The 27,107-nt window shown below is 39.6% G+C and overlaps 1 protein-coding gene across 3 annotated transcripts in view; it reads right to left on the bottom strand.

Annotated features, from left to right (window-relative positions):
* The window catches only part of RPUSD1 (RNA pseudouridine synthase domain containing 1), a 556,524-nt gene that overhangs the window by 491,820 nt on the left and 37,597 nt on the right, over nucleotides 1–27,107 (bottom strand). For all 3 annotated transcript variants that reach the window (XM_044089724.1, XM_044089725.1, XM_044089723.1), the window contains exons 2-3: nucleotides 26,440–26,646; nucleotides 14,113–14,236 (exon numbers count right to left, since the gene is read on the bottom strand). In XM_044089724.1, coding sequence (XP_043945659.1) covers nucleotides 14,113–14,236; nucleotides 26,440–26,621 — 306 coding nt within the window. In that variant the 5' untranslated portion in view covers nucleotides 26,622–26,646. The remainder of the gene's footprint in view (nucleotides 1–14,112; nucleotides 14,237–26,439; nucleotides 26,647–27,107) is intronic.

Raw genomic sequence — 27,107 nt, 5'->3', positions numbered from 1 at the left:
GATAGTGGCTAGAATCAGATTTCCTAGGAGTGGCCTGACTTCTAGGCCTGAGAGAATCAGTCGGTCTGAGAGAAATGGTAGTCAGATGCGAACATGTGAGTTTTTGTCTAGAATTGGTAGTGAGAAAGGCCTCCTACCGAGGCAGAGACAGCCAAAGGCTTTAAAGATGAAGATTTCTGCGGCATACCAGATTCCAAAAGGGTCTCAGTAGAGGCCTGCATAGATATCAAATTGGGCATCGGGGGTTGTGAAAGCGCCTCACTGAATTCCGGAAAACTGACGACCTGCTTAGCGGTAGCATTGTCGGGAGGCTTAGCCTTGTGTGGTCTGTCTCTATCTTTATCTCTACGTTTTTTCATAAAGTCCACAGATTGTTGGCTGACAGATGCCATATCAGATGCGAAGACTGAACACGAAAATAACTGTCTACAAAAAGAGCTCTACCACGAATGGTTCTCGCATTAAAGAGGGCACAGAACAGGCAACAGGGGATGTCGTGGTCTGGGCCTAAACAAGTGAAGCAGTAAGAATGGAAGTCTTGGTGTGGGATCTGCTTTCCACAGGTGAGACAATAGTTAACTTTTTTGAACATCGGTTACTGCAAGAAAAAAGGACACCCAACGGGGTACTTAGCTTTATACGTTCTCAGCTGAAATTCAACTTCTGGTAGCGACCGACCGGCACTCATGCGAACTGCTTCTGCTTCGGGCTCCACGGCAAGAAAGACTGATGTAATGACGTCAGCTGCCTTGCTTTATAGCACTGATGACCTGACACCAGGCTACAGGCGATGACAGCCGAAGCAAAAAAAAAAAAAAAAAACAATGACTCTGATATTCGGACCGGCTGAGGGCTACCACAGCAGGGATAACCCACAGGTGATGACTGCAACAGTGAAACACGAAGAACATCGATAATATCCTTAAACAGCTTGCCATATGTTCTGTCCCTGGTAGGTTTATTTACAACTTGTAACAACTGTTGTTCCTGTACTTAACTTGTAAATAATTTCATTAATAATGTTGCAAAATAAATATCATTCCAGTCTATTTTGGTAAATTCAAGTCCCTGTTTTTATTTTCTTTCCTGTGTTTCATGCAAGATATAATTTCTCTAGGTCATCAACACTTGAGTTTGGTGACCTATACACTTCAACAGCTGTAATCTGCTTCTGGGTTGTCTTTGTAGTCACAATTACATGATCTACAATATTAGTACCAAAGATATACGAATCACAAATTTCAAAAAATCTTTAATCCTTATCCTAACACCTCTACCAGATTATTCTTGTTTTGTTGGAAAGTCCTACCCTAACAGAACTGGTTTCCAATCATTGTTCATTAGCCATGTTTCACAAACAGTAACAATAATATCAATCTTAAATGTAGGCAGCACATTTTCCAATAAAAATTATTACAGATGTTCTCTGCATTAACAACCAATAAAGATGAATCAAATGTCATTAACATTATTAATCTCAATGAAATCATCACCTACATCATTTGCATACACACAATTCTCATCTAGCTGTCTTTGTACTTCTGCACCATGAACCATATTGTCAACATCAGCCCTTCTCTTTTTCCTTACAATAATGTTCTTTAATCCTTCCAAATTCAATTTTGATTTCTTCCCTTTAGCCTGCCATTTGCCTCTTTTTTTTCTAACTTGTCTGTTGGAACAATAGCATAATCTTCTCTAGGTCTATTTCATCACTGAAATCTGGGTATTAAAGGTCAAAATCATATTCTTTGGATTAGTATAGTTTACTTTATATACATTACTCCTCTTTTCCTTTTCTTTCTTTTTTCTCCTAGGTGCTCCGAATCCTCAGACTGTTGTACATTGGTACCCTGAATTACAAAGGTGTCATCTCTAGTATCAAGTGTAATAGGAATAGTGTGATATTTACTAGCATTGGGTGCTTGTTTTTCTAAATGTGTTCTGACTGCACTTTGCCTGATATAATTTATCTTATCAGCTCAGTCAGTAGTATATGTACAAAATGTTTTCAAGCTATGTAACTTTGCAAATACACTCACCCTCATCAAGTTTGTATTAACCATCAATAATAGTAAATAAATCATCCAGCTTTTGGCATAAGAAACAAGCATTCAATGTTATCATGTGCAAATGTTATATACAAATACCATTTAGTACACTGGACAAGATATTTGTGTTTCAGCACACATTAGTACATATGCAAATTGCAACTCAGCAAAAAAAAAAAAAAAAAAACAGTAACACAATATGCTCTGCATAAGCTACCATATAGCACACTTACCAGGGTCTAATAAATGGATAAAAAGCCAAATGTGCTGCCAGTGCAACACCTTTACTGGCAATATCAATTCTGCTGCACTAGCGGGCGATCCTCAAGCCACCTCACCAACACAAAGAGGCCGCTAAAGAGACAGGCACATAACAACAAAGCAACATGCATAAATTGTAGATACACGTATACAAGTATATAAACAGCTACAAATATAGATCCAAACATACACATATTCATTGAAAACAAAGCATATCACCCATAACTCACTGCTTAGCTGTTCCACAGAAGTAATGAAAAGAAGACAATGACTGTACTTCAGGGTATAACCAGCAAGCGACACACAATGCCTCAGGAATGTGACAACAGGCACCAACTATGAAACAACAATGACATGAAAATGTGGAGTATTATGCCAAAATACATATTGAGGCAAATGCAGCTCAGACACTTTATGAACTCATAGCAAAACACAAATTTCACAAAACCAATAAAAAAAAAAACAAAAAGAAAGACAGAAGCCTGGAAGCCTGATGTACCAGTTCAAAAGCTTTATTTAATTCACCAACCACAGGTACCTCAACCTTTCGCCTTCAAAGGATACAACATCATAAAAGCAACTTCTTTATATACAGGTGAACCCCTACCTAATTACATCCAATTAAGCTTTTCAAATTATAAAGTGCCCAACAACCTCAAAACAACAAAATACTAATAAACATGCAGAAATACCTATACAAAATACTTACTTACACAGAATATGTCTCTACATGTGCGTGTGTGTGTGTGTATACACACACACATATATGTGTGTATATATATATATATATATATATATATATATATATATATATATATATATATATATACATACACACACACACACACACACACACATATATATATAAATATACACACACACACACATATATATATATATATATATATATATATATATATATTATACACACACAATATATATATATATATATATATATATATATATATATTAATATTATACACACACAATATATATATATATATATATATATATATATATATATATATATATATATATATATATACACACACATACATGGGTACATGTCAGTACACCGACAAGTCGGAAGACCAACATTCACTCCACCGACACATGAAAACATCGAAACCGCAAACACGGACATTTAACAGGTAAGACTTTTAATTTCGCTAATCATGCCTACCACACATGCATAACACTGCCACACTTACTAAAACATGGTAGGCATGATTAGCGAAATTAATAGTCTTACCTGTTAAATGTCCGTGTTTGCGGTTTCGATGTTTTCATGTGTCGGTGGAGTGAATGTCGGTCTTCCAACTTGTCGGTGTACTGACATGTACCCCTGTGTGTATATACAAACACACACACATATATATATATATATATATATATATATATATATATATACACATATATATATATATACATACACACACATACACACACATATACACATTATAGACACACACAAAATTAAAATAACTTTCATAAATCATTTTTTCTTCAGAAACACCACAGAACTCAAAGGAAAACACAGAAGTGGCTTAGATCCATCTTTATTCACTCCATCCTGGTACCTCAGCTGTTCGCCTTCAATGGTCCCATTGAAGGCGAACAGCTGAGGTACCAGGATGGAGTGAATAAAGATGGATCTAAGCCACTTCTGTGTTTTCCTTTGAGTTCTGTGGTGTTTCTGAAGAATTTTGAGGTTTGGTTTCCAGTGGTTCTTAGTTTCTGAGATAAATCATTTTTTCTTAACTTTTTTTTCTTAACTTTTTATATAAACAATTTCCCACTATTCAATAAGAAAAATAGTTAACCACAAGTTGATTTTTCAAGTTAGTTTACCAAATTAACCTCAAGATTGAGGTCCCTGGAATGTAAAGTTCTAAAGTTCAAAATAAAGTTGCTTTCCAAATCATTCAAATTTTTGCCAACATCCCCCCCTCTGTGCAAAACAGGCTGTGTTAATACACTAAAAAAGAAAGAACCATCATTCCCTGCATGTTCATTATTAAAATGTTCAGCAACTGGACTTTTTAGGGTCTTATTGCGGATGTCCCCCAAATGTTCCATTATTCTCACTTAACAGCTCTCTGTTTGTCCAATATACCATTTAGTGCTGCTGCACCCACACCCCACAATGTACACCACCCCACTTGAACCACAATTAAAACTGACCCACAAACAAATTTCTACCCATTTATGCTGGCACCCGAGATATATCTAATACGATTACATACTTTACGATGTCCACAAGCAAAAACACCAACAGACTCTTGTGGGATACTGGTAAGGGCCATGTTTCACAGTTCCTATAGATTTGCATACTTCCTTTTCTTTAACACACAATTATTTTAAATTTGGGAGCAAGATATTTCTTCAATGTAAGGGAACTTCAATGGGTGTCCCATATGCCCCTACATATGCAATCATCTATATGGGTTACTTTAAAATTCAGAACCATAAATAAACTTCTTTTTCACAGGAGCAATGCGGTTATGTTTAGACGCTATATTGATGATCTCATCTTTTTAAGTAAGGGGCATCCTTCAAATTTTGATGCGTTTTTTTCCAAGTTGAATGAATGATCATGAGTTAAAATTTTCTATGTTGAAGGGTAGCTCTTCCGTTCAGTTTTTGGATGTGGAGTTTTATTTGGATGCTGCAATAGGATTCAGTTTTGATCATTTAGGAAAACTACTGCGATCACTTGTTTGCATGTAGATAGTATGCACCCCCCCCCCCCAATTTAGTGAATTCATAACCCCTTGGTGAATTTAAGAGAATTACCCAAAACACTTTGGCGGCATGAGAGGTTAGTTGAGAGAGGTTATAAGTAGTAAATTTGGATCAGGCCTCTATGGAAGTAGTTGAAGGTAAAAATTTGTCTAGCAATATTGTCTCCAAAAGGAGGAATGTTGGTAGAGATCATTTGGAATTGGGATTTGTGGTGATAGTGGAAAGTATTTATACTTTGTCTCCAGGTATTCTTTGTTTTCAGAGGTAATGAGAAAGGCAGTTTTAGACTTGTGGTACATTGTGAGTAAGGATGAATTACTGGGGCATTTGTTCCCTAGGTTTGTGAAATTTACCTATGGGATGTATGCGAATCTAAATGGAACGGTTGAATACGGCCCCTACCAATGTCCCACAAGAGTCTGTTGGTGTTTTTGCTTGTGGACATTGTAAAGTATGTAATTGTATTAGGAATACCTCAGGTACCAGCATAAATAGGTGGAAATGTGTTTGTAGGGGGAGGTTTAATTTCAATTCATGTGGGGTGACGTACATTGTGGGGTGTGCGTTCAGCAGTACTAAATGGTATATTGGACAAACAAAGAGAGCTGTTAAAGTGAGAACAATGGAACATTTGGGGGACATCCGCAATACGAATATGAAAAGTCCAGTTGCTGAATATTTTAATAATGTACATGCAGGGGATGATGGTTCTTTCTTTTTTAGTGTGTTGGCACAACCTTGCACAGGGAGGGGGGGTGCTGGTAAAAAAATGTAATGAATTGGAAAGCAAATTTATATTGAACTTCAGAACTTTATATCTCAGGGGCCTCAATCTTGAGGTTAACTCGGTAAACTAACTTGGAAAATCAACTTGTTTTTCTTATTGAATAGTGGGAAATTGTTTATATAAAAACAATTGTTTAAGAAAAATGATTTATGAAAATTATTTTAAGTGTATATGTGTGTGTGTGTGTGTGTGTGTGTGTGTGTGTACATATATATATATATATATTATATATTGATTCCGTACATTTGGTCGAATTACACTTAGTAGAAAATGATAGCAGGCATTGCACTTCACTGAAAGCTCACTTGGTCGAAGTTCATTTGGTCAAAAATGGAATATAGCCCCTGCCCCACTGCAGTGCAACCCCCCACATAATTTTAAAGTATTCACTATTATAAGAAGGTATATCCATTAGAAATGCATTGATATATATATCTTTAGTAAAAACTATTGGAATAATGTGGGGGACTGTGCCCCCACACCCCCCCCTTATTTAATATTTCTCACTCCAAGGTTGCACTGCAGTGGGGCAGGGGCTATATTTAATTTTCGACCAAATGAACTTCAACCAAGTGAGCTTTCAGTGAAGTGAAATGCCTAGAATAATTTTCGACTAAGTTTAATTCGACCAAATGTATGGAATCCATATATATATATATATATATATATATATATATATATATATATATACATATATATACACATATACACATATACACATACACACACACACACACACACACACACACACACACACACACACACACACATCTTGTGTAAGCATAAATATTCTGTATAGGTATTTATGCATGCTTATTAGTATTTTGCTGTTTTGAGGTTGTTGGGCACTTTAAATTTGAGAAGCTTAATTGGGTGCAATTAGATAAGGGTTCACTGTATATAAAGAAGATGCTTTTATGATGATGTATCCTTTGAAGGTGAAAGCCCGAGGTTACCAGTGGTTGGTGAATTAAATAAAGCTTTTGAACTGGTGCATCAGGCTTCTGTCTTTCTTTTTACTTTCTGAACTCAGCCTGTCAACTTCTGAGCACCAGCAAGATGTTTCATCCACTCTATGTTTAGTTTTCACACAGAAGCTCTGTACTACACTACATATGCATGCACAAACAAACACAGAGATGTGTCAGTACTTCAGTGTCTTTCCCAGGTTCCCCAATCACCTTCCTCAAAAGCATATTCAACAGCAACTGTGCAGTACAGAGGCATGCAGAACAGTATGCTGTTCTATACACCTTATCCTACAATGTACAAATGGTCTTCTGTGCTGCATGTGCCCTTGAAACTTCAGAACATTCAGACACTGATGCTTTGTGTGCTCCTCTTCCTGTGACTACTGCCATGTGTCCTTGTAGGATGCAGAGGCTGTGATGCTGTTTGCTTTCTTCTTAGCATACCACATCAACTTTAGTTCCCAATGTCCAGTGTTCATACAGGTCACACTGTAATGATGTGCTCCTTTTTGATAACATGTGACAGTTTAGTAATGATATTTCAAGTGTTTTAAAACTACTGTGTTTAATGCATCTAATCACTTCTCTTAATGCCAAGCAATCTTCAATATGCATATGAAATACATCAGCTCAGGCAGTGACCTAAGAAAGACCCTGTCATAAGTATGCTATAAATACTGCATAGGTCAAAACAACTCACTAATCTGTGGCACAGTTAGAAAATCTCAGAAGTTACATTTGTTAGCAAAGGTGCAGTAACAATGCACTATACTGAAAGAAATGAGATTAAAATATGAAAACTGCCATTGTTATATAAATGCTACAAATTTAGGTTTTCTAAATCATTCCACTAACAATTTTAAGTACTCTGCCTACAGTATGCTACAGGATCAACAGTAGAGACAGAAGGTTACATTTTCATTAAGAAGATATTATACTGAATCAATTATAAGGAGAACAAAATCTGTCAGATGTTAGTATCAATCATAAATTTAACTGTGTTCTGATGGAACTCAAAAGGCTACTGTCAAAACTGCTAATCGCGATTTAGAAATTTAATTTGACTATCTTTTAACATATTTCCTCTAATCACACCCCATGGATAAAAAAGGAGAGATTTTTTTCAAATCCTACCAAACTGTATCAGGGTTTGTCCCCATCCAACATAAGTACAATGACAGATTTAAAAATAAATCCATATGATAAAGTCAATAAAATATAACAAAGATGCTATGCACAGCAAATCCCCTCTCCCAAAAAAGATTTAAATCTGGTTAATAAGAACCACAAGTGCATTAAGATGTACAAAGACAGTTAAGAACTTAAATATGTCACCTTCAGTGAAGACAAGTACAAGGCCTTCTTAAATTAAATCAGAAATCTCAAAAACAAACATCTGTACTTCACCAAGCTGATAGCAAATATTACTATTTGGATTTTGAAGCCATTATCAACATCATAGTCTAAAATTAAGCTAAAATTTCACTTTGCTCACTCATCATAAAACTCCCCAACACTACCTGCCACTTAAATCCTCTCAAAATTATTCTGGAACAGGTCCTATCTGCACCATCTAAAACTAAGTACACCAATCCATGGGTATTAGCTCTGAAAGAAAATCATTCATGCCTGGTTTCTTTCCTGCTTCTAAACTGACTTGCCACCACAACTCCCTGCTTTCTAAAACATCTTCCCATGGACCCCCTCTACAATCCAATTTAATTTGTTCTAATACAAAAAAATTGGAAACTATATCCATTACAATTCCTGGTATGCTTATAGAGTGCATTAGTTTCCTTTGCTTTTGCAACATCATACATATGCTCGTAAATTCGCTTTCTCAAGCCCCTCTCAGTCTTCCCCACATAAAAAGACTGACATTTTTGACAAATTACCAGGTAAACCACTCTATTGGAATTACAATTATAACAACCTTTACTTTTTATCATTCTTTTTCTACTTTCCACATACACCTCACCTTTGTTCATAATGTAAGTGCATTGCTGGCACCTACCACATTTGAAAGTCCCTAACCTTCTGTCGCTCACTATATTATTCTCCTTTCTTGTTCTTTCCACCATATTTTTTATACTTTGAGCATTTTTGTATACGAATCACATATATATAGAAATCAGATTGATGACTTTCTTCGTTTGGCAGTTAAGTGAAGGGATTATTATCCAAAAAATTAGTAAACATTTGATGGTTAAAGATCCTTTACTGCAATATCTTTATATGCCTCCCAAAATTTATAAAAATTCTAGACAACCACCAGGTCGACCCATTGTATCTGGTAATGGCTCATTAACTGAATCATTAACATCTTTCTTGACAATGTACCTATAGCCACTATTAAAAGGGGTAGGAGCTTGTATCAAGGATACCACGGAATTTCTTAATAAATATTGTGTTAGATACACAACTGGAACCAGAGTGGATCATGTGTGCCTTAGAGGCGACTTCTTTGTACACAAGTATTCCCCATTGGGCAGGTTTAGCAGCCTTGGAATGTTGGTTGGAAAAAATATCTTTATATAGCCCAGGTTTCAATACCTTTCTTCTCTAACGGAACATGTCCTTACAAAGAATGTTTTCTATTTTAATAGCAATTGTTATTTACAACTTAAAGGTATGGATATGGGTGCATCATTTGCACCAATTTATGCCGATCTTTATATGGGGCACATTGAACAAGAAATTATTTATGATGTCACAATTTATATTTGGGAGAAACAGATATTTGGCGGAGAGTTCTGGATGATTGTTGGATGGTATAGAAATCAGATAATGAATATCTACAGGAATTTGTACAATATCTAAATGAAAACAGTGGGAAATTCAATTCACCATACATTATGATATGGAAAGCATTTCACTTTTGGATGTCCTGTTGAAACAACAACATGATGGTATTTTGCAGGCTTACATTTTCCGTAAGCCATTCAATACAAACACCTTACTTCATGCCACTAGCTGTCATCCAAAACATATCACCCAAAACATCCCAAAGTCACAATTTATGCGGATCCGTAGAATTCGTTCCAATAATGAGGATTACTCTGTTCAACGACAGGAATTAATAGGTAGATTTAGTGAATGAGGTTACAATAAATCTCAAATTATTCGAACTAGTAGGAAGGTACAATCTCTAGATAGAGCTGAATTGTTAAGATAAAAATCTAGGAATAGCAAAACAGATAATGTCATCGGAGTAACCACGACTTATGGACAAAATAGTTTTCATTTCATGGATATTATACAGCAACACTGGGACATCTTATTAGCTGATGAACGGCTCAGTAATTTTTTGGGACCTAGATGTCATTTTTCCTTCAGAAGGGGAAAACATTCAAGAGGTTATTTCAATCCTTACAAACATAAGATACCATTTACTAATACCGTACAGGGTACTTTGGATGGGGGAATATTGGTTGGTTGTTTCCCATGCGGTCATTGTTCCATCTGTAGGTACATTTGCAAAACTAAGGAATTTACCAGCAAGAATACGTCCCATATATTTAATATTAATACATTTGCCAACTGCAGTACAAACTAGGTGGTGTATTTAGCTATTTGTACGTGCTCAGCATTTTATGTAGGTCAAATGTCTAGACCTATTAGGTTATGCATTTCTGAGCGCCTTAGTAATATTAAAACTAAATGTCCAACAAATGCTTTATACAAACATACTACAAAACACCTTACTGCTCAATTTTAGTTTGTGGTTATTGATAAAGTGGTTGGTAATAATAATTCTAAAGCGGGTTGGCACAACATTTTAAATAAAAAGGAAAAAGCCTGGATTGTAAGACTGGGGGAGTCTTTTTTTTTCCCCTGGTTTAAAATGAACATTTGTAATATTAGAATTAAGTGTCCAACAAATGTTTCTTGTAAACAAAGTTAAAGCGAGTTGGCAACACATTTTAAACAAAAAGGAAAAAGGCTGGATTGGAAAACTAGGGGGGGGTTGTTTTTTTCCCTGGTTTAAATGAACATTTGCAATGGCTGTCACAATTTATTGGATGGATGTAACCTGCTGACTAATATTTTTTCTATAAATATGCAATTCATACATATCCCAATGTTACAAACTGATAAAGGCTTATGGCTGAAACCGGTCTGTTGGATATATTTTCACCTTCCACTTGAGTGCTGGCCTTTTTTGCATTTGAAAGATCAGCTCTGGCACAGTTCTTAGATGACCCTAGAATAATCAATCGGAGGAGATTAGAAAAGATGGGGAAGGCAGAATGGAAAGGCAATACACAAAGGAACAATGGGAGGACATCTACACATCTCTCAAGTATAGAGCAAAGTCTAAAAGGTTTAGCATTTTTGTGTAAGTGTTGGCATAGGTATTGGTATACCCTAAGCAGATTTCAGATAATTTTGCCTCAAGCAGACAGCAAAAGTTGGTGGTATGATGGGAAAGAGATACATGTGAGCATGTTTTGGGGAATGTAATGAGTTGGCAAGTTTTAAAAATTCCCTACAAAGTACTAAGTCAGAAATATAGGGCAAGCAAATGGTTGCAACTAAGGAAATGACTCAATCTGGGATACATGATCTGAATTGCCCATTCATATAGCAAAGCCTTATGAAGTTTAATGTTACTGACTGCTAGAAAGCAATTACTTAGGTTCATAGGAGTGTACTAGGCTAATGGCTCTGCAGCCTTTACAAGCTAGCCCATAGGATTACCCTGGCATCGTACCATCTGACCTTAGTTCCCAGTTTCTCTGTCGAGCAGAGCCACTTGAGTGACCCCCGGGGTGAATTTTTCTATTTCCCATCCACTCAAGATTTCTCCTGAAGAGGGCCAGTGAGGTGCTTTGCTTGACATGTATGGGAAGTCTATTTCAGAGCATGGGAAGTCTCTGGGTTATGAACCTGTCCCTCCAGCATGTTCTGTTGATTGTGGTAATGAGGTTGAAGTCTCTGGAGCATATGGTGTGGAGGGATTGGGATTTCTTTAGATGCAGCATTTCTAACAGAGCTGGGTCAAACATGGCTCTGTAAGTCAAGCAGAGATCATCTCTATGTAGGTGATATGAGACAGAAAACAGTTGGGAGTTTTTTTGAGTCTGTCCATGTAGGACAAGTATTTAAGGCTTAGGATCCTCTTTGTGAGGTACTTCTGTGGCCTCTCCAGTTGTTGCAGGTGTCTAGTGAGGTACATGCCAAATGGGGCATTGTACTCAATGATTGGCTTAATGAGGGAAAAATAGAGAGAGAGACACAATGACCTCTTTCTTCCTGGTTGCAAAACCCTTAGTAATGAGATGTGCCACACTGAAGGACTTTCTGTAAACAGTGGCAATGTGGTGGCCAAAACAGAGGTTGCTGTCAACCTGTGTTCTCAGATCTCTTATAATGCCTTCTGTGTTCAGTGGACTACCATCGATGTGGTAATTCAAGGGAACTGGGTTTTTCCCAAGGGGGATGATGACACATTTTTTGGCATTGAGCTTAAGGCCATGGTTCTGACACCAGTTGTTGGCCTCAGTGAGGCCTTTCTGTAGGATGTCAGCATCACTTGGGGAGTTAATAATAGCTCCTACTTTGTCAGCCAAAGTCCCTTCGTGTTGGCCTGGACTTCAGAGAAGTAGATACCAAACAGGAGAGGACCCAGGACCGAACCCTGTGGGACTCCACTCATGACTGGTCTGCAGTCTGACTTGGAGTCAGCTACTGTCACACTGTGGGTTCTATCTGTGAGCCATCCTGTCACACTGTGGGTTCTATCTGTGAGCCAGTTTGCAACCCACCTAGTGATACAGGGGTTGATGCCTAGCTTGGCGAGTTTTTCTATGATTCCTGAGTGGGGAATAGTATCAAAGGCCTTGGCCAGATCCAGGTAGGCTGTATGAACCACCTTGCCTTCTTCCACAACTCTGGTGACTGACTCAAAGAAGTTGACCAAGTTGAGCAGGCATGATCTACTCTTCACAAAACCAAACTGTGTAGGATCCAGAGTTTGGAGATTCCCTATATCCTTGTTTATATTAGCTTTGCATATCAGACTCGTCAGGCTAATGGGGCGATAGTTCCCAGGGTCTATAGTCGCTCCTCCTTTGTGGAGAGGGATGACTGTAGCCGTGTGCCATTTGGTAGAGACAAAGCCTGAGGTGAGGCGGTGATTGAATAGGGCACATAGGTGAGGTGCCAGTTCACTCTGTAGTTCTTGTAGAACACAGCCAGGGATATTGTCAGGTCCCATAGAAGCTGTATTCTTGGCCTTGGACAGGGCTGTTTTAAATGTAAATTAAAATCTAAACCAATTACAAAATACTGAATATTGTAAAGGAGATAAAGAAACTGAAGTGGGATTTTTATAAAATGGAAGGAGAAAATTACATGGAAATAAATGGAATCTGTAGGGATAATGCACACAAAACAATGTTCAAGAGGAGGAGAAGGGAATATTTACGGGAAAAGAAGAATTGAGCAATTTATGAAATGCTGGAGTAAATAAAAATTGTTACAAATAAAATGTATATGTATACTGTGTGAAAATAAAGGAAATATTATTATGGTTTTATTTTCTTTTACTGTATATGTACCTATGTCACTTAAAAAAAAAATCATTTTTATTAAAGATATTAAAAAAAAAATGCCCTCTCTCTCTGGATTTGCATACAGATAGGTGTCCGCGACATGTTATCACAGCTATGTACCAGCCTGGTCAATAAATGATCTGTGATCAGTGCCTCCTAAGCAAAACAGAATGTTCTGGTTGCCAAATGCCAAGGCAAGGCATAATCATTAACAATTAATAATTCAAAACTAGTAATTTGGGCACAATGTATGAAAACGGCAGAGATCAATAAAAATTTTTACAAATTATTCTGCATAAGCTACTTAACCAAATTTTATCTTTGATTTCCAGTTCTAAAGCACTGTACTGTTCTTCTCTTTTCACAAAAACAATGACTTCAATCAGACTATATGATACTACCTGTAAATGCATTACAGGCATCTATACGAGAGCACCTTTATTTACTTAGCAAAGTGATATGTAAAATCCATTAGAAAAAAAATGGAGTGTGTGTCCCCATGTGTCTCTGTGTGTGTGTGTCTGTGTCTTTATGTGTGTCTGTGTCATGTGTATATATACTCTGTGAGTTTATGATACAACTGTTCAAGGTGAAGCAGAAGACAAATGTCAAACTTCAAGAATAGAAACATCAAAAAAAATCTAAAAGGGGGGAAACTAAAGAATAAAGCAAATGTTGCAGCACACAGAAAGAAGACCATTCAAACTATACATTTAAATAAGAATTTATTTTTGTTTTACCAGAGCAAGGTAAGCCTTTCTGACCCATCGATCTCTGAAGCACGTATAAGCCTTGCCAGCAGCAGCCTTATTTAATGCAACACACAGGGAACCACTGGTAGAAAAATCCAACTGATGGCAAAATCTGAAAAGAGACAGAAGAGTTCAGGAAGCAAGACTGTAAAGTTAAGCACAGATAATCTGCTATATCTACTCCTTCTGGTACATGCACCTACTGTAGGATATGCACAGAAATAGGTCTCCTGACTCAGCTTAGAGTTGCCTGGTCTTAGATTAATGGAATTTGGCTAGGAAAGGAGAAACAAATACCATAGAAACTGCATGCAGGGAGAAAAGCTAATCAGATACCAATATTGTCCTGAGTTTAACAGATCCTACGGCTACCACAATGACTGCAAATTGGTAGCACATGGAGGACACACAAGTGCTGAACTGTCCAGTGCATGCCTTTTTCTTTCAGAGGGAGAAAAATGGAAAAAACAGCAGAGGTTAGCCTGCAGTGAGGATAGTATGTGCACCTACTAGTGGAACTCAGTGGTGTAAAGTAATCAAGAAGTTGGTGGATGTCAAGATAACCTATGCAAACACCAGTAGGCAATGGATGCAACTGGCAATCAGCCCTAATGAGCATTAAGGGATGATAATTAGGACAGCCTTTGGAAAAAAGACTTAAAAAAAGAAGTAACAAATACATTCTAATCTTAATTCAACTGTTTCCCTTGAATACTGTATTTAATTTTAGCCTTAACTTGTCAAGGATTATATTTTAATGCTGATTTTCCATTTACCTACAACCATTATCTTCCCACCCCTCCCATGGGACTTAGATGTACCACCTGCCTGCTGTCCACTTTACACTTCTGATACTATTAACATCAGCCTACACAGGCTGTCTAGTCAATGCAAGTGAATTTTCTAATATCGCTTTTTTTTTTTTTTTTTTACTTTATCACTGGCCTTTGTGGGGGATGAGAACCCTGTCTTGAACTTCACATATCCAGAAGCCAGCACACCAGTGGTGGACAGGAATGTAAAAGTAAGAACTGCAATGTCTAAGATATCTCTCCCATAACCCCAACATTTGCTTGGGTGGTTTAAGTTCATGTCTCTTAAATGCTGCTTTCATAAAAGTTTTGCAAAGGAAAAGACACACCATGTATATAGTCAAGGACAGACGTGAATTCCTTAAGTTTCAAAAGGACAATTGCTCCACATCACACAATGTGTACTAGTACATAGCTAGGAAAATGAAAGTGGGGTTTGAGTTGAACCTATTTTTCAGATAAAACTGTATATGCTTGCATGGTGATGTAATCTGTTGGGACAGCACCAGTTAATCCATCAATATCTGATGAAATGAGGTCAGCATTACAAAGCCAATGCTCTCTTGGTACCAATGGAGCAGTAACCCACAGTATTATAAACACAAAAGCAAACTGTACAATCAGCACACAAATATGCATCATTAAGGAACAAAATAATGTAAACAAACAATTCTTCCACACAAATTTCCCATTACATAACTCACAGATAATGGGTCAGTCATGCAATGGATATGCCAAATATCTGTAAAGAAGAATACTTTCAAGACAGACCTCTTATCAGCGTGTGTGTGTGTGTGTGTGTGTGTGTGTGTGTGTGTGTGTGTGTGTGTGTGTGTGTGTGTGTGTGTGTGTGTGTGTGTGTGTGTGTGTGTGTTTTAGTTCACAGACTAAGCAAGCAGCTGTTTCTGAATATAAAACATGAATGTGTTTGATGTACTGACTGAAAAATGGAGGAAGAAATATGATACAGTAAAGCAGTATAATACTTTATCCATGGGAATTAGCTACAGTCAAAGAGCAGCCATTTGATTTGACTTCTTAGCTGTCAAACATCTCTAGTGTAGAGTTGGTCTCCATCCCAAGCTTACAATGTCAAATGATACATAGCTAAAAATTCAGAGCAGCTCACACAATCTTCAGGTTTCTTTTTTTGCAATAAAAAGTCAACAGTTATCAATCTGTCCAGTCCATGCTTTCAAGGCTACTTGTAAAGTAACTAGCACCCTTTCTGAAGGTCATGTTACTAAGACTACATTGTTTAGCTACTTTTAGTTAAGTATTTGTTTGGACTGCCTTATTCTGAAGTCCTTGATATCTTCAATTAACAACCACTGTCTGCTGAATGCCCAGACTAAAGCCCTGACAACCTGAATTTGAATAGTGGCTCAAGTGCTTGATGGCAAAAGCAGGAAGGATGGGCAGGTCCATCCTGGGGGCTTGATGGCAACAACAGGGAGGATGGGCAGGTCCATCCTGGGGGCTTGATGGCAACAACAGGGAGGATGGGCAGGTCCATCCTGGGGGCTTGATGGCAACAGCAGGGAGGAAGGGCAGGTCCATCCTGAGGGAGAGGTGGAGTTGGATGCACACCCTGCTACTATCCCTTGCAGGAGGGGTGGTGGCATATAGGAGTGGCCTGAAGAGTTAGGCTTGCCAAGCCATTGATGGGTGGCTGCCTTTATAATGCGTGTGCTGAAGCACACACTCACAAAGGTAGGGCACAGTAATGACACATTCCACTGGTCTCTCGTGCCAAAAGGGTGGGGCTACACTGAGGAGGGACAAGACTATCCAAAACACTTTCACTGCTGGGAAAATACAAATAAATCACATGGTTAAACAGAATAACACCCCAACCCATCAAACAACTCTTGCCTCAGCTCTGGGTGTAATACTTGGAATGGAGGAATGAATGGGCATTATCTGATCAAGAGGATGCTAGAAAGTCAGCAAGCAAGGAGCAGAAATCAACTAAAAAAATTCCAGCAAGGCATTTTCAGGACCAGCCCATTGGTGCAAAGGAATGAAGTCTTGACTGCAATCCAGTGCTTGATTAGCAGCATGGATACTAGAGGGGACAGGCTGGTAGGATGGGAGTGAGTGAATGATGCCAGGTTACACATTCTGAGAGGAAGGGAGGTGACTAACTTGCCACTTGGGAGACACTCAGATGCAGCACTAAGTGTTGCACCCACTAAACACAAATCCTGTTGAACATGACCTGCAAAGCGCTATTCTGTATAATCAGTGGAGGTCAAGTGTGGTACCACACATACATTCAGTAACTGCCAGCATTCATGAAGCTGCACAGGATCCCGCAGACTTGCCCACTCCCAATTGCATGTCACCTCCCTCTCTCTCTTTCTCTCTAGTGGATCAAATGCGCTACTTAAGCCCACAAGTTGGGAACCAATGGAACACACCCAGATGGTAGATGTAGGGCTCTTGCCACAGCAGAAGAGGAATAAATGGATTGAATGGGTGATGGTAGGAAAGCTATGGTGCAACATCCCTTGGAAAGGGGAAGAACATCTCTGTTTTTGAGCAATGAAGAACTTTTAATGAGAAATCTCTCCTAACTTTTCACAAAAGGGGACAAAAACTTTTAAGGCTTTCCACAAGATCAAGAAGCTTTGAGATAGAGGTCTGCCACTTTGGAGGAGGCAATTTTTGTAGTAACTAACTGAGGGAGACGACAGTTCAGCTGGCTAATGACACAAATCAAATGTAAAGTGATACAGAAAAATTCACAAAGTCATGGTTAGAAAATCCAAGTTTATACTTTTCCCTTTTCTTTTCAGTTGTTAAAAGTGGCTTTCAGAAATGTTTCTGGTTTCTTTTTTGCTTTGTTACTGATGAGTTAACAAGAATATCTCAGAGAAGCATTCCTTACAAAAGAAAACGGGAACAGCATATGAAATGAACAGGGATAAAAATATCGTAGTTACAGAGCAAGACAGCACAGACAGGGAGGCCTCAGTGACACTACCAGTATACCAGAGGCCTGAAGGCACTAGTTTAGTAGAAATACTGTTTGTCAACCCATGGTCATAGGTTCACAGGACTTTACTAAGCTAGCCGCCCTAGAGCCCTTACAAGCCTAGCCATGTTGATCCTGAGTTGCCTCAACTGTTCTTGGTTAGATGGACGTAATTCACAGAGCGAGTTTGTGATAAATATGGACTACTTCTGTCCATGAGGGACATGGGTGCCACCCCCTTGGGGTGAATTTGCAGTCTCCCATCTATTTGTCCAGGTTGTGCTTCAATAGGGTCAGTGAGAAGCTCCGCTTTACGTGAATTGGAAGTTTGTTCCAGGGTAGCAGCAATCTCTGGGAGATACGTCTCTCTGCATGTTCTGTTAATGTCCAGAACTCTCCAGCATGTTCTGTTAATGTCCAGCATGTTCTGTTAATGTCATAGGCTAGGTTAAGATCCCTAGAATGAGTGTGTGTCATCCGACTTGCATATGTGCAGCATATCCATCACGGCACGGTCAGAGACTGTCCTGTAGGCCAGGCAAAAGTTGCCTCTCAGTAGTCTATACAATACAGAGCACACTTGACAGGGCTTTCAGTCTATCTACATGGTTTGGAGGCCCTGTATATTGCTGGTGAGAAACTGCTGTGGTCTTTCCAGCTGCTGCATACATGCAGAAGGGAGCACTGTATTCTATTAATGGTCTGATGAGGGTCGTGTACAGTGGAGCTGTAACTTCCTTAGACCTGGATGCGATGCCCTAAGATGCGCAACACAGAGGGCTTTCCTTACCACTGTGGAAACTTGATAGCATTGCTATCTGCCTGTGTTCCAACATCTTGCACCACTGGGTATGAACTTGGGGGGGGGGGGTGCTGTCAATAATGTAATTAGCAGGGAATTCCACTTTGCCAATCCAGATAATAATGCACTTTTTTTTGCGTTCAGTGGTTTGGCACTAATCATTTGTCTGTGTTAGCCCTTCTTGTAATAAATAGGTGATAATCATTGGGGAACTCAATGATTGCACCCAATCTGCAATCATCAGTGAACTTGGTAAGCCAAAGGCCGTCCACTTTCGCCTGGATTTCCAAGGAACAGATTCCAAACAATAAAAGGCCCAGCACAGATCCGTGTGGTATGCCACTGGTGACAGGTCTACTGGTAGAGGTGGAGTCACCAACTTTGACAGTAAGTCTTGCGACAAAAATCTGCTGCATCCCCACCTATCCTGCTTTCTTCATATGATGACAATGAGATTGTAGCTACCGTTAGTACAAAGCCTTTTGTGAAAAGATCAAGACCTCCAGGCTGGATGCAAACTTCCAGGCACCGAAAAACATAACTGATGCTTGCAAAATAAAATGCAACACTGAAAGGGGTTCTCACCCAGGATATTCCAACTATCCTGAAAGAAGAGATTCTAGAAGGCTTTATTTATTTGACATTGGTTTACCAGGAAAGTTGAGGATACCCCCTTTCAGCAGAGGCCAGGAGAATAAAACTCCAAGCAAAATTTACATACAAAATTAATTATAAAAACAATAATTTTGGAATTCTACATGCACAGATAAGGATACATACACTGCTGAGAAAATTAAGAGTAATAGATACACATTTAAAATTACATTTAACATGGCTGAGTGAGACAAATATTTAGAATTGTCTAAGGTTACTAGCAAAATGAGAAAAAGAGAGAGATGTCAGAGAGAAAGGGGGTAAACATTAGGTTGCATGAGAGAAGGAGTTAGAGAGGTGAGAGAAGGAGAGAGTGTTAGCTTTTCCGTCCTTCCCCATGAGGGTAGGATAAACAGCCACTGCCTTCTGCAACATGAGTGACACCCATGCACTAGGCAACTTGTCTCCACTGGTGCTGGCCTCAAAATTCAACCACCATTGACTATGAAAGGCTTGATAAGGACAATGCATATCTGAGACGGGTCCAGAGATCAAATTATAATACTTAACATTGTGAAAAACATCCATTCAAATTTCTTCTGTTATAACCAAAAGCTCTGATAAATTCCACTAACAAACTCCTGATTGTTTGACTGGCAGTGTCTAGTCAGCTTTTCATAGTCTGGTACAAATGTCCAACACTGATTTCATAGGGGCTGTTTTTTTTTTTTTTTTAACTCAGCTATTGCCTAGGTGGGTGTAACTGGTCCAGGGTCATGTACTTGCCTGTTCATCTCCAATTTTCTACTCTGGTATGAAATGATGAGAAATAAGATGGCCATAAGACAGGCTCCAGGCAGGTCGCATTAAAAATGCATCCCCCACCTAAATTAATGTTCAAAAGTTCTATATCCACTTAAACGAGCAACTTGTAAGACAAATAGCACAGCATTTATACAAAAAGGCAACACAGAAGAAACTGTATAAAACCTTCGAGTTTGTAAAAGAAAACTAAGCAGCAAAGTAACTTAAAACATTTTCAGATCTGATATTGTCCATTTCATTCTTCCTCACTCTTGGGTCTTTGGATCAGAGTTCAGATCCGATTCGGCCACTTCAAGACTTATGATCAGAGCCATGAGCTCCTCCCTCTCCCATAATGCCTCAGTTCTCCTCTAACCCCAAAAATCTCATTTGCCACCTTCCAGCTCAGACACGTTCCTGTTGCCTCGAGCTGAGATGTATTTTTTTTATATCTATTCACCTATTCTCTTCTAACTTGTTCTCAGTAAATCTCCCTTTAACTAGCATTAATGTTATTTACTCTCATATCTGTCCTCCCCTCCTATTCAGCTGTTTTTTCACTGGGGTTAGGGTTGTATGCCCCTCCTCCCCTCCAAGTTTCTCTTTAGTGGCCATTGCTCAGCTCTTTCTTCTTTTCCTTATCTCTCTCCTGCAAAAAAAAAAAAAAAAAAAAAAAAAAAAACTTTCTAGGTATCATTGTTTTTGTTTAGAGTGTAGTGTTAATTGAGAAACTTACTATTAAACTTGTAAACTTGTTTAACTTCAGTTTAGTGCGTGTACGTGTGTGAGAACCCTGAGCTTGAGTAGTATGTCTGAAAAACCCTATAGGGTTTAAGAGGTGTGCCTCTTGTGGGCAGAAGATTTCAAATTCGGATGCGCACAAGAGGTGCGTGTATTGTCTCGAGCCAGGGCATTTAGTAGCAGATTGTGAAATTTGTGCGGCCTTTAATCCTCGCACCCTTGCAGACTGCAGAAACAAACTGATCTTGAGAGTTCTGTTTCCGGCCTCTGGGGCTCAAACTCCTGCAAAGCCTTCTACTTCCAAGGAGCTTAAGAAGCATACCCCTTCAGCATCTCCGGGGACTATGACTTCTATACCAGAGAAAAGACAAAGGTTACTGGAGCCAGCCACGTCAGATCCAATCGATATCCATGTTGCATTGGATCCGAACACTTCCTCGGATGAGAATGAAGTGGCACCTACAAAGAACGGAGTACTATCAGATCCTAAGACTTTGGGTCTTAGCACCCCCTCGGATCCTTTGGACATTATCCGAATCCAGAGTTCTTCAACTCCATGCAAATCCTCCTCGGACTGGAAACATTCAGATCGGACGCCCCAGAGCCATACTCCGCTTCAGGGTAAGTCTCCCTCTCCAGCTCCGAATGCTCGGACCAGCCTTTCCCCTGTCAAGTCCACTCATTCATCAGCCTCCTCAAGATCCTCTTGGCCGTCTCATTTAGACATGGACAGGATGATGTGGACTTTCATCAAAGCTGAGATTCATTTGGGGATTTTGCCGTCTCTAACCCATACTGGATCTGTTTAAGCTCCAACTCCGATATCTCAGTCTCTTCTTCCAATCCAACCTCCAGCTTTGAAACTTCAGGATTCGACTTTTTCAAGAGAGCCATCATCGGAGCTGAAAACTTGTCTTTCTTCAACTCCGGCTGTGTCCCAGACTACCTCTGCTCCAATACCCTTGGAGTGCAGTTGGTCCCGGACCAGAGATGTCAGTGCTGACTCCACAGGATTGGTCTTGGCTCTGACCTTGTTGGATCTGTTTCTTCCCCTAGGGGCTTCGGCCCTCGACAGTTTGGGTCCTGTGCTATCTGAAGGCATCGTATCCAGGATGGTTTCCATCTTCTCTTCCTTGGTTGCTTCGGCTACGAGAGAGGAGGAGCTTCCCTAGTTGTGTCTGCTCTTCGGGTGGCAGAGAGGGCTTTCTCCAGAATGCGAAACATGGCTCCCATCCCATGCATCCTACCCAATTACCCTCTGATCCGAACTTTGCACCCATTCATCAGGAGAGCCTTCAGACCTAACCCCCTCAGGGAGTCCCCCACTCCTATGATTCCTCCCCCGAGCATCCCATGGGGAAGGTTTATCAGAAGAAACAGTGCAAGAGGAAGCATTTGGACTCCCTCTGGACTCCTTAACAGAAGACCCTGACCTTGATGAAAGAGAAGGGTCCCCTGATCTCTGCCCAACAACATCTCCTTTGAAGATATTTTAGAAATCCTGAAGCAAAAGAGTAGATGGTTGTCCCAACCCCCTTCTTCCAAGGAGTCCGTGTTTCTGGAAGCCTTCTGGACAGGCCCATCTATGTTCTGGGTGACCCCATCAGTGGATGAACTTATTGATTTAGTTGCCTGCTGGGTGTGGAAGGAGTCAGACACCGTGAAGCCCATACCTAAGCATGCAGACAAGTACCTCAGCCCACCTAGTGATCGCCCATACTGGAGCAAAGGTGTTCCCGCTGATGCCATTGTGGTGTTGGCAGCCACTAGAAGGAGCTAGTAGAGAAGAGCTCCACTGTCCATCCCCTGAACAAGGAGTCTCAAGCTTTGGCCAGGCACGGGAAGTACATATATGCCTCAGATACTTTTTTGTTGAGAGCATTAAATTATTTGGCACATTTCACACATCTCCAGAATGATCTGGTTAAGCAGCTTGCCAATTCTCTAGCAGAGTTTTTGTCAGAGGAGGACCTCAAGAAGGCACCTCCCCAAATGGCCACTCTAGCCTCATCGAGGAATTAGAAATAGATGAAAATCTCTCATGCTGCAGAGGGAACCTCTCGAGCAGCCAGCACAGGCATAGCCCTTAGGAGACATGCCTGGATGAGGCTTTGTGGTTTGCAGAACCCTTAAAGCATCCTTCATCAAGGCCCCTTTTGATAGTTCTTCTTTGTTTGGACCATCAGTTAAAGAAACTCTTACCTACAAGTAAGCAGGAGAGAAAGACCTTATCTGCCTTAGGGATCAAATGTTCTTCCCCCTAAAGGACCTTTTCGAGGAACCAATGGAGTGGGAAGAAGTGGTTCAAGAAAGTCCCAGGGCGCTCTCCCGGATTCTCAGGAAGAGTCCTCTTCTAGAGGCAGAGGAAGAGGATTTAATGGCAAGCGCTGTCCTAAAGGCAGAGGAGGTCTGCAGAATCAGTGCTTTGAAGAACCTCTCTCTGACAGGCCCTACTAATGCTCCTGAAGCGTTGCTTGACTGTCCTACTCTGGAGGCAGTCTGGGGCATATTATCCTTACAACTGGATGCCTGGACAAATTTAACAAATGGCACCTGGGTGCTAAACATTCTTTCCAGAAGTTATTATATTCCCTTTCCACCTCCAAGCCCCAAAAGGAATCTCTCCAATGTTCCACCCACTCCGAGGGAAAAAAAACATTCTAGAAGTTCAGAAACTTCTATTAAAAAAAAAAAAAAAAAAAAGAGAGAGTCATCCAGAGGGTCCCGACCAAACAACAAGGATACAGAACCTACTCATGCTTTTCTTTTTGGTGCCAAAGACGACAGGGGACCTGCGACCAGTCCTAGATTTAAGCAGTATGAACTTATTCGAAGATGAAATTCTGTAAGGTGACTGTTCAGTCCATACTGCCACTACTATGCAAGGATGTGGATAATTTCAGATGACCTCTATCTTCACAGGGCTTTTTCTCTTCCCCTCCCCTACTAACACGGTGACCACAAATGCTTCCCTGTTGGGGTGGAGGTGGCAATATCAAGGAAGACTGAACCAAGGTACCTGGTCTAGAACAGAGATCAAACTGCACATAAACGTCCTGGAGATGAGAGCAGTCCTTCTGATGTTGCAAGCCTTTCACGACTGGCTTTGTCTGGGAATGACTGCAATTCAAACAGACAACATGTCAGTAGTCCGGTATATCAACAAGCAGGGGGAGACCCAGTCATATCCTTTGTGCAGGGAAGCCATGAGGGTGTGGGATTGGGTGATCTTTTCAAACTGCTTACTCACTGCAACGCACATTCCTGGGGAGACCAACATACTGGCGGACAGACTGAGCAGATCTTGAGTCCATACAAGTGGTCCCTGAATCAAATCGGTAGTGAACCAGATATTCATCCAAGGAGGCCAACCCCGCTTCGACCACTTTGCCTCTCTCCCCTGTGCAAGTGCAGCAAGTACTTCACTCTGATCCCCCCAACTAGGGAGTCATCTATGGATGCTCTAGTGCACGACTGGCCCCTGGGTCTCCTGTAGGCTTATCCTCCAATACCTCTGATCCCCAAAGTCCAACAGAAAGCCAGCAGGTTGAAGAGAACTTTGATCCTTATTGCCCCCTTCTGGCCTCATCATGTATGCTTCCCCTTCCTACAGTCTCACAGCATGTATTCTCCATGGATACTGGATCCCAGGCAGGATCTGCTTTCCCATCCATCACAGCATCAAAGTCCCAACCTCAGATCCCTAAGGTTAACTGCTTGGTTTCGCCACTTCCAATGATTCTACGAAAGTCCAGGCTAGCAAAAAAGGTTTATAGTAGCAAATGGAAGAGATTCACAATTTGGGCAATGAAACAGAACACTGATCCCTTTTCGGTTTCTACTTCGGTTATACCCCTGTTCCTAAGATCACTTTATCAAGACGGGGCTAGTTTTTCCACTATAAACTGCAACTGGCAGCAATTGCAAATTTTCATGTAGGGAAAGGCACTACTCATCTTCCTGTTCAACATCCAGGTTTTGTAGAGCCTTCCTGAAAGGGGATTTTCTACTTAGGCCTCCAATAAAAGATGTCTCCACCTTGGAATCTCACCATTGTGCTTCAAGGTGTTACTCGGAACCCATTTGCACCTACAAATTTCTGTAACATGAAATTTCTATCTTGGAAAACTACTTTTCTAGTGACCATCACTTCAGCAAAGAGTGCGTCTCCTCTACAAGCTTTATCATCCAACCCGCCTTATATTACACTTTTGAAAGATACAGTTTCCTTAAGAATAAATCCTACCTTTATGCCTAAAAAGACAGCCAAATATTAACCAATCCATACACTTGACAGTCTTTTTTTCTCAATCACTCAAACAAGGGAGACGATATGCTGCATTTACTGAACAGGCATAAACAGTTGCGTTTCTATCTACATAGGACAAAACAGCAAAGAAAATCTGAGCAGTTATTCAATTCTTTTTCACCTAGTCGACTAGGCCAGGCACTGTCCAGAATCACTCTAGCAAAGCAGATTACTAATTGTATTTCTACTGTCCATTCCTTGAATGACATGCAGCTTCCCCGTCCCCCAAAAGCTTATTCTACCAGGTCGATGTCCACCTCATCTGCCTTTTCAGCCAGATCCCCTACTAATGAAATTTGTGCAGTAGCAACTTGGTCCAAGTCTCATACATTTGTTTGTCATTACAAATTAGATGCTGTATATAGAAACAGAGCATTCTTTGGCTCCATGGTACGCAGTCATACCCTTCCACGAGGGCCACCCAGGATTTACATAGCTGGGGTCTCAGAGCCAAGAGTGAGGAAGAATGAAATGGACAATATCAGATTTAGAAGTTATGTACTTACCATAACTTGGTATCTCTGTTGTCCAATTTCATTCTTCCTCACGTCCCACCTGTCCATCCCCCAACCTAAACAGTTGAGAGTGATCTAGAGGATGTAAGAACACATAGGTTCTGGGTTTGAGCTCCAGATTATGGTGCTATATAAATATATATGTAAAAAAATTAAATATACACACACACACATATATATATATATATATATATATACACACACACACACACACACACAAATATATATATGTATATAAATATAAAATAAAATATATACATATATAATTTTTATATATACATATATATATATATATATATATATATAATAAAATATATATATATATATATATATATATATATATATATATATATACACACACATATATATATATATATATATATATATATATATATACACACACACACACACACACACACACACACACACACACACACACACACACACACACACACACACATTTTTTTCTGTCTGTAATCATTGTAGATTTCTGTAGGTGGGGCAGCAAACTCGATCTGAGGAGTTAGATGACAACTGAGGCATAACGGGAGAGGAAGGAGCTTGAGGCTTAGATAGCAAGTCTTGCTAAGCGACAGAATCAGATCCAAGATTGGATCCAAAGAACCAAGAGTGAGGAGGAATCAAATTGGACAACACAGATCCCAAGTTATGACAAGTACACAACTATTAAATTTATCAACTTAAGAAATACACTGAACTTAAACACACTGATAATACAGTAAACTGAGCTTTCATACCGGAAACCGTAAAATGTCTCTGGGTCTGCAAGTTCAGGGAACTTATTCTTCAGCTGACTCTGCACAGTTAGCTTCTCATACCATCTCTTACTGTCGATGCGAATATCCCAGTGTTTGTTAACCACAATAAAGTCAGGACTTAGATACAGAACACTTAGGTTATCGATGCTGGCAGGCTCCATTCTAGCATTGTAAGTCTGGGAAATCCTTTAAAAAGAAATAGTTACATCTTTCAACTTCTTCTCAAAGGCAAAGATTAAAATGTTAAAAACAAATTCAGCAGAAACATCTTACTACTCAGAAGCAACTGTGCAGGCAATAGACAGAACACAACACATTTATTAATATGCACTTTAAAAACCAGACCTGAGACATGGATTAACTGTTTATCATCTTCTTTGATGATGCAATACAAAAACGATTAATGAAAAAGTGAAAATATAAGCTGACAAGAGACAAATGACAGGAAAGGGGGGGGGGGGTCATTTTTCCATTAAGTATAAAAGGCACAATGAAGAAATGCATGAAACTACTGGCATAACTACAACAGAAAAACATTACTGGTATCCATTTTTTATTTCCTGTTTTATTCTCATCCAACAGAGTCTTCCTCTGCCACATGTCCAGTAGAAACAACTGAATGCAACTAAACAAACCAGATGCAGGTC

The sequence above is a fragment of the Protopterus annectens genome, chromosome 12.part0 (assembly GCF_019279795.1).
Source record: "Protopterus annectens isolate FY-2018-M chromosome 12.part0, PAN1.0, whole genome shotgun sequence".
NCBI lineage: Eukaryota > Metazoa > Chordata > Ceratodontiformes > Protopteridae > Protopterus > Protopterus annectens.
Note: the sequence above shows the minus strand (reverse complement) of the source record. Positions and strands in the feature narration are given on the sequence as shown.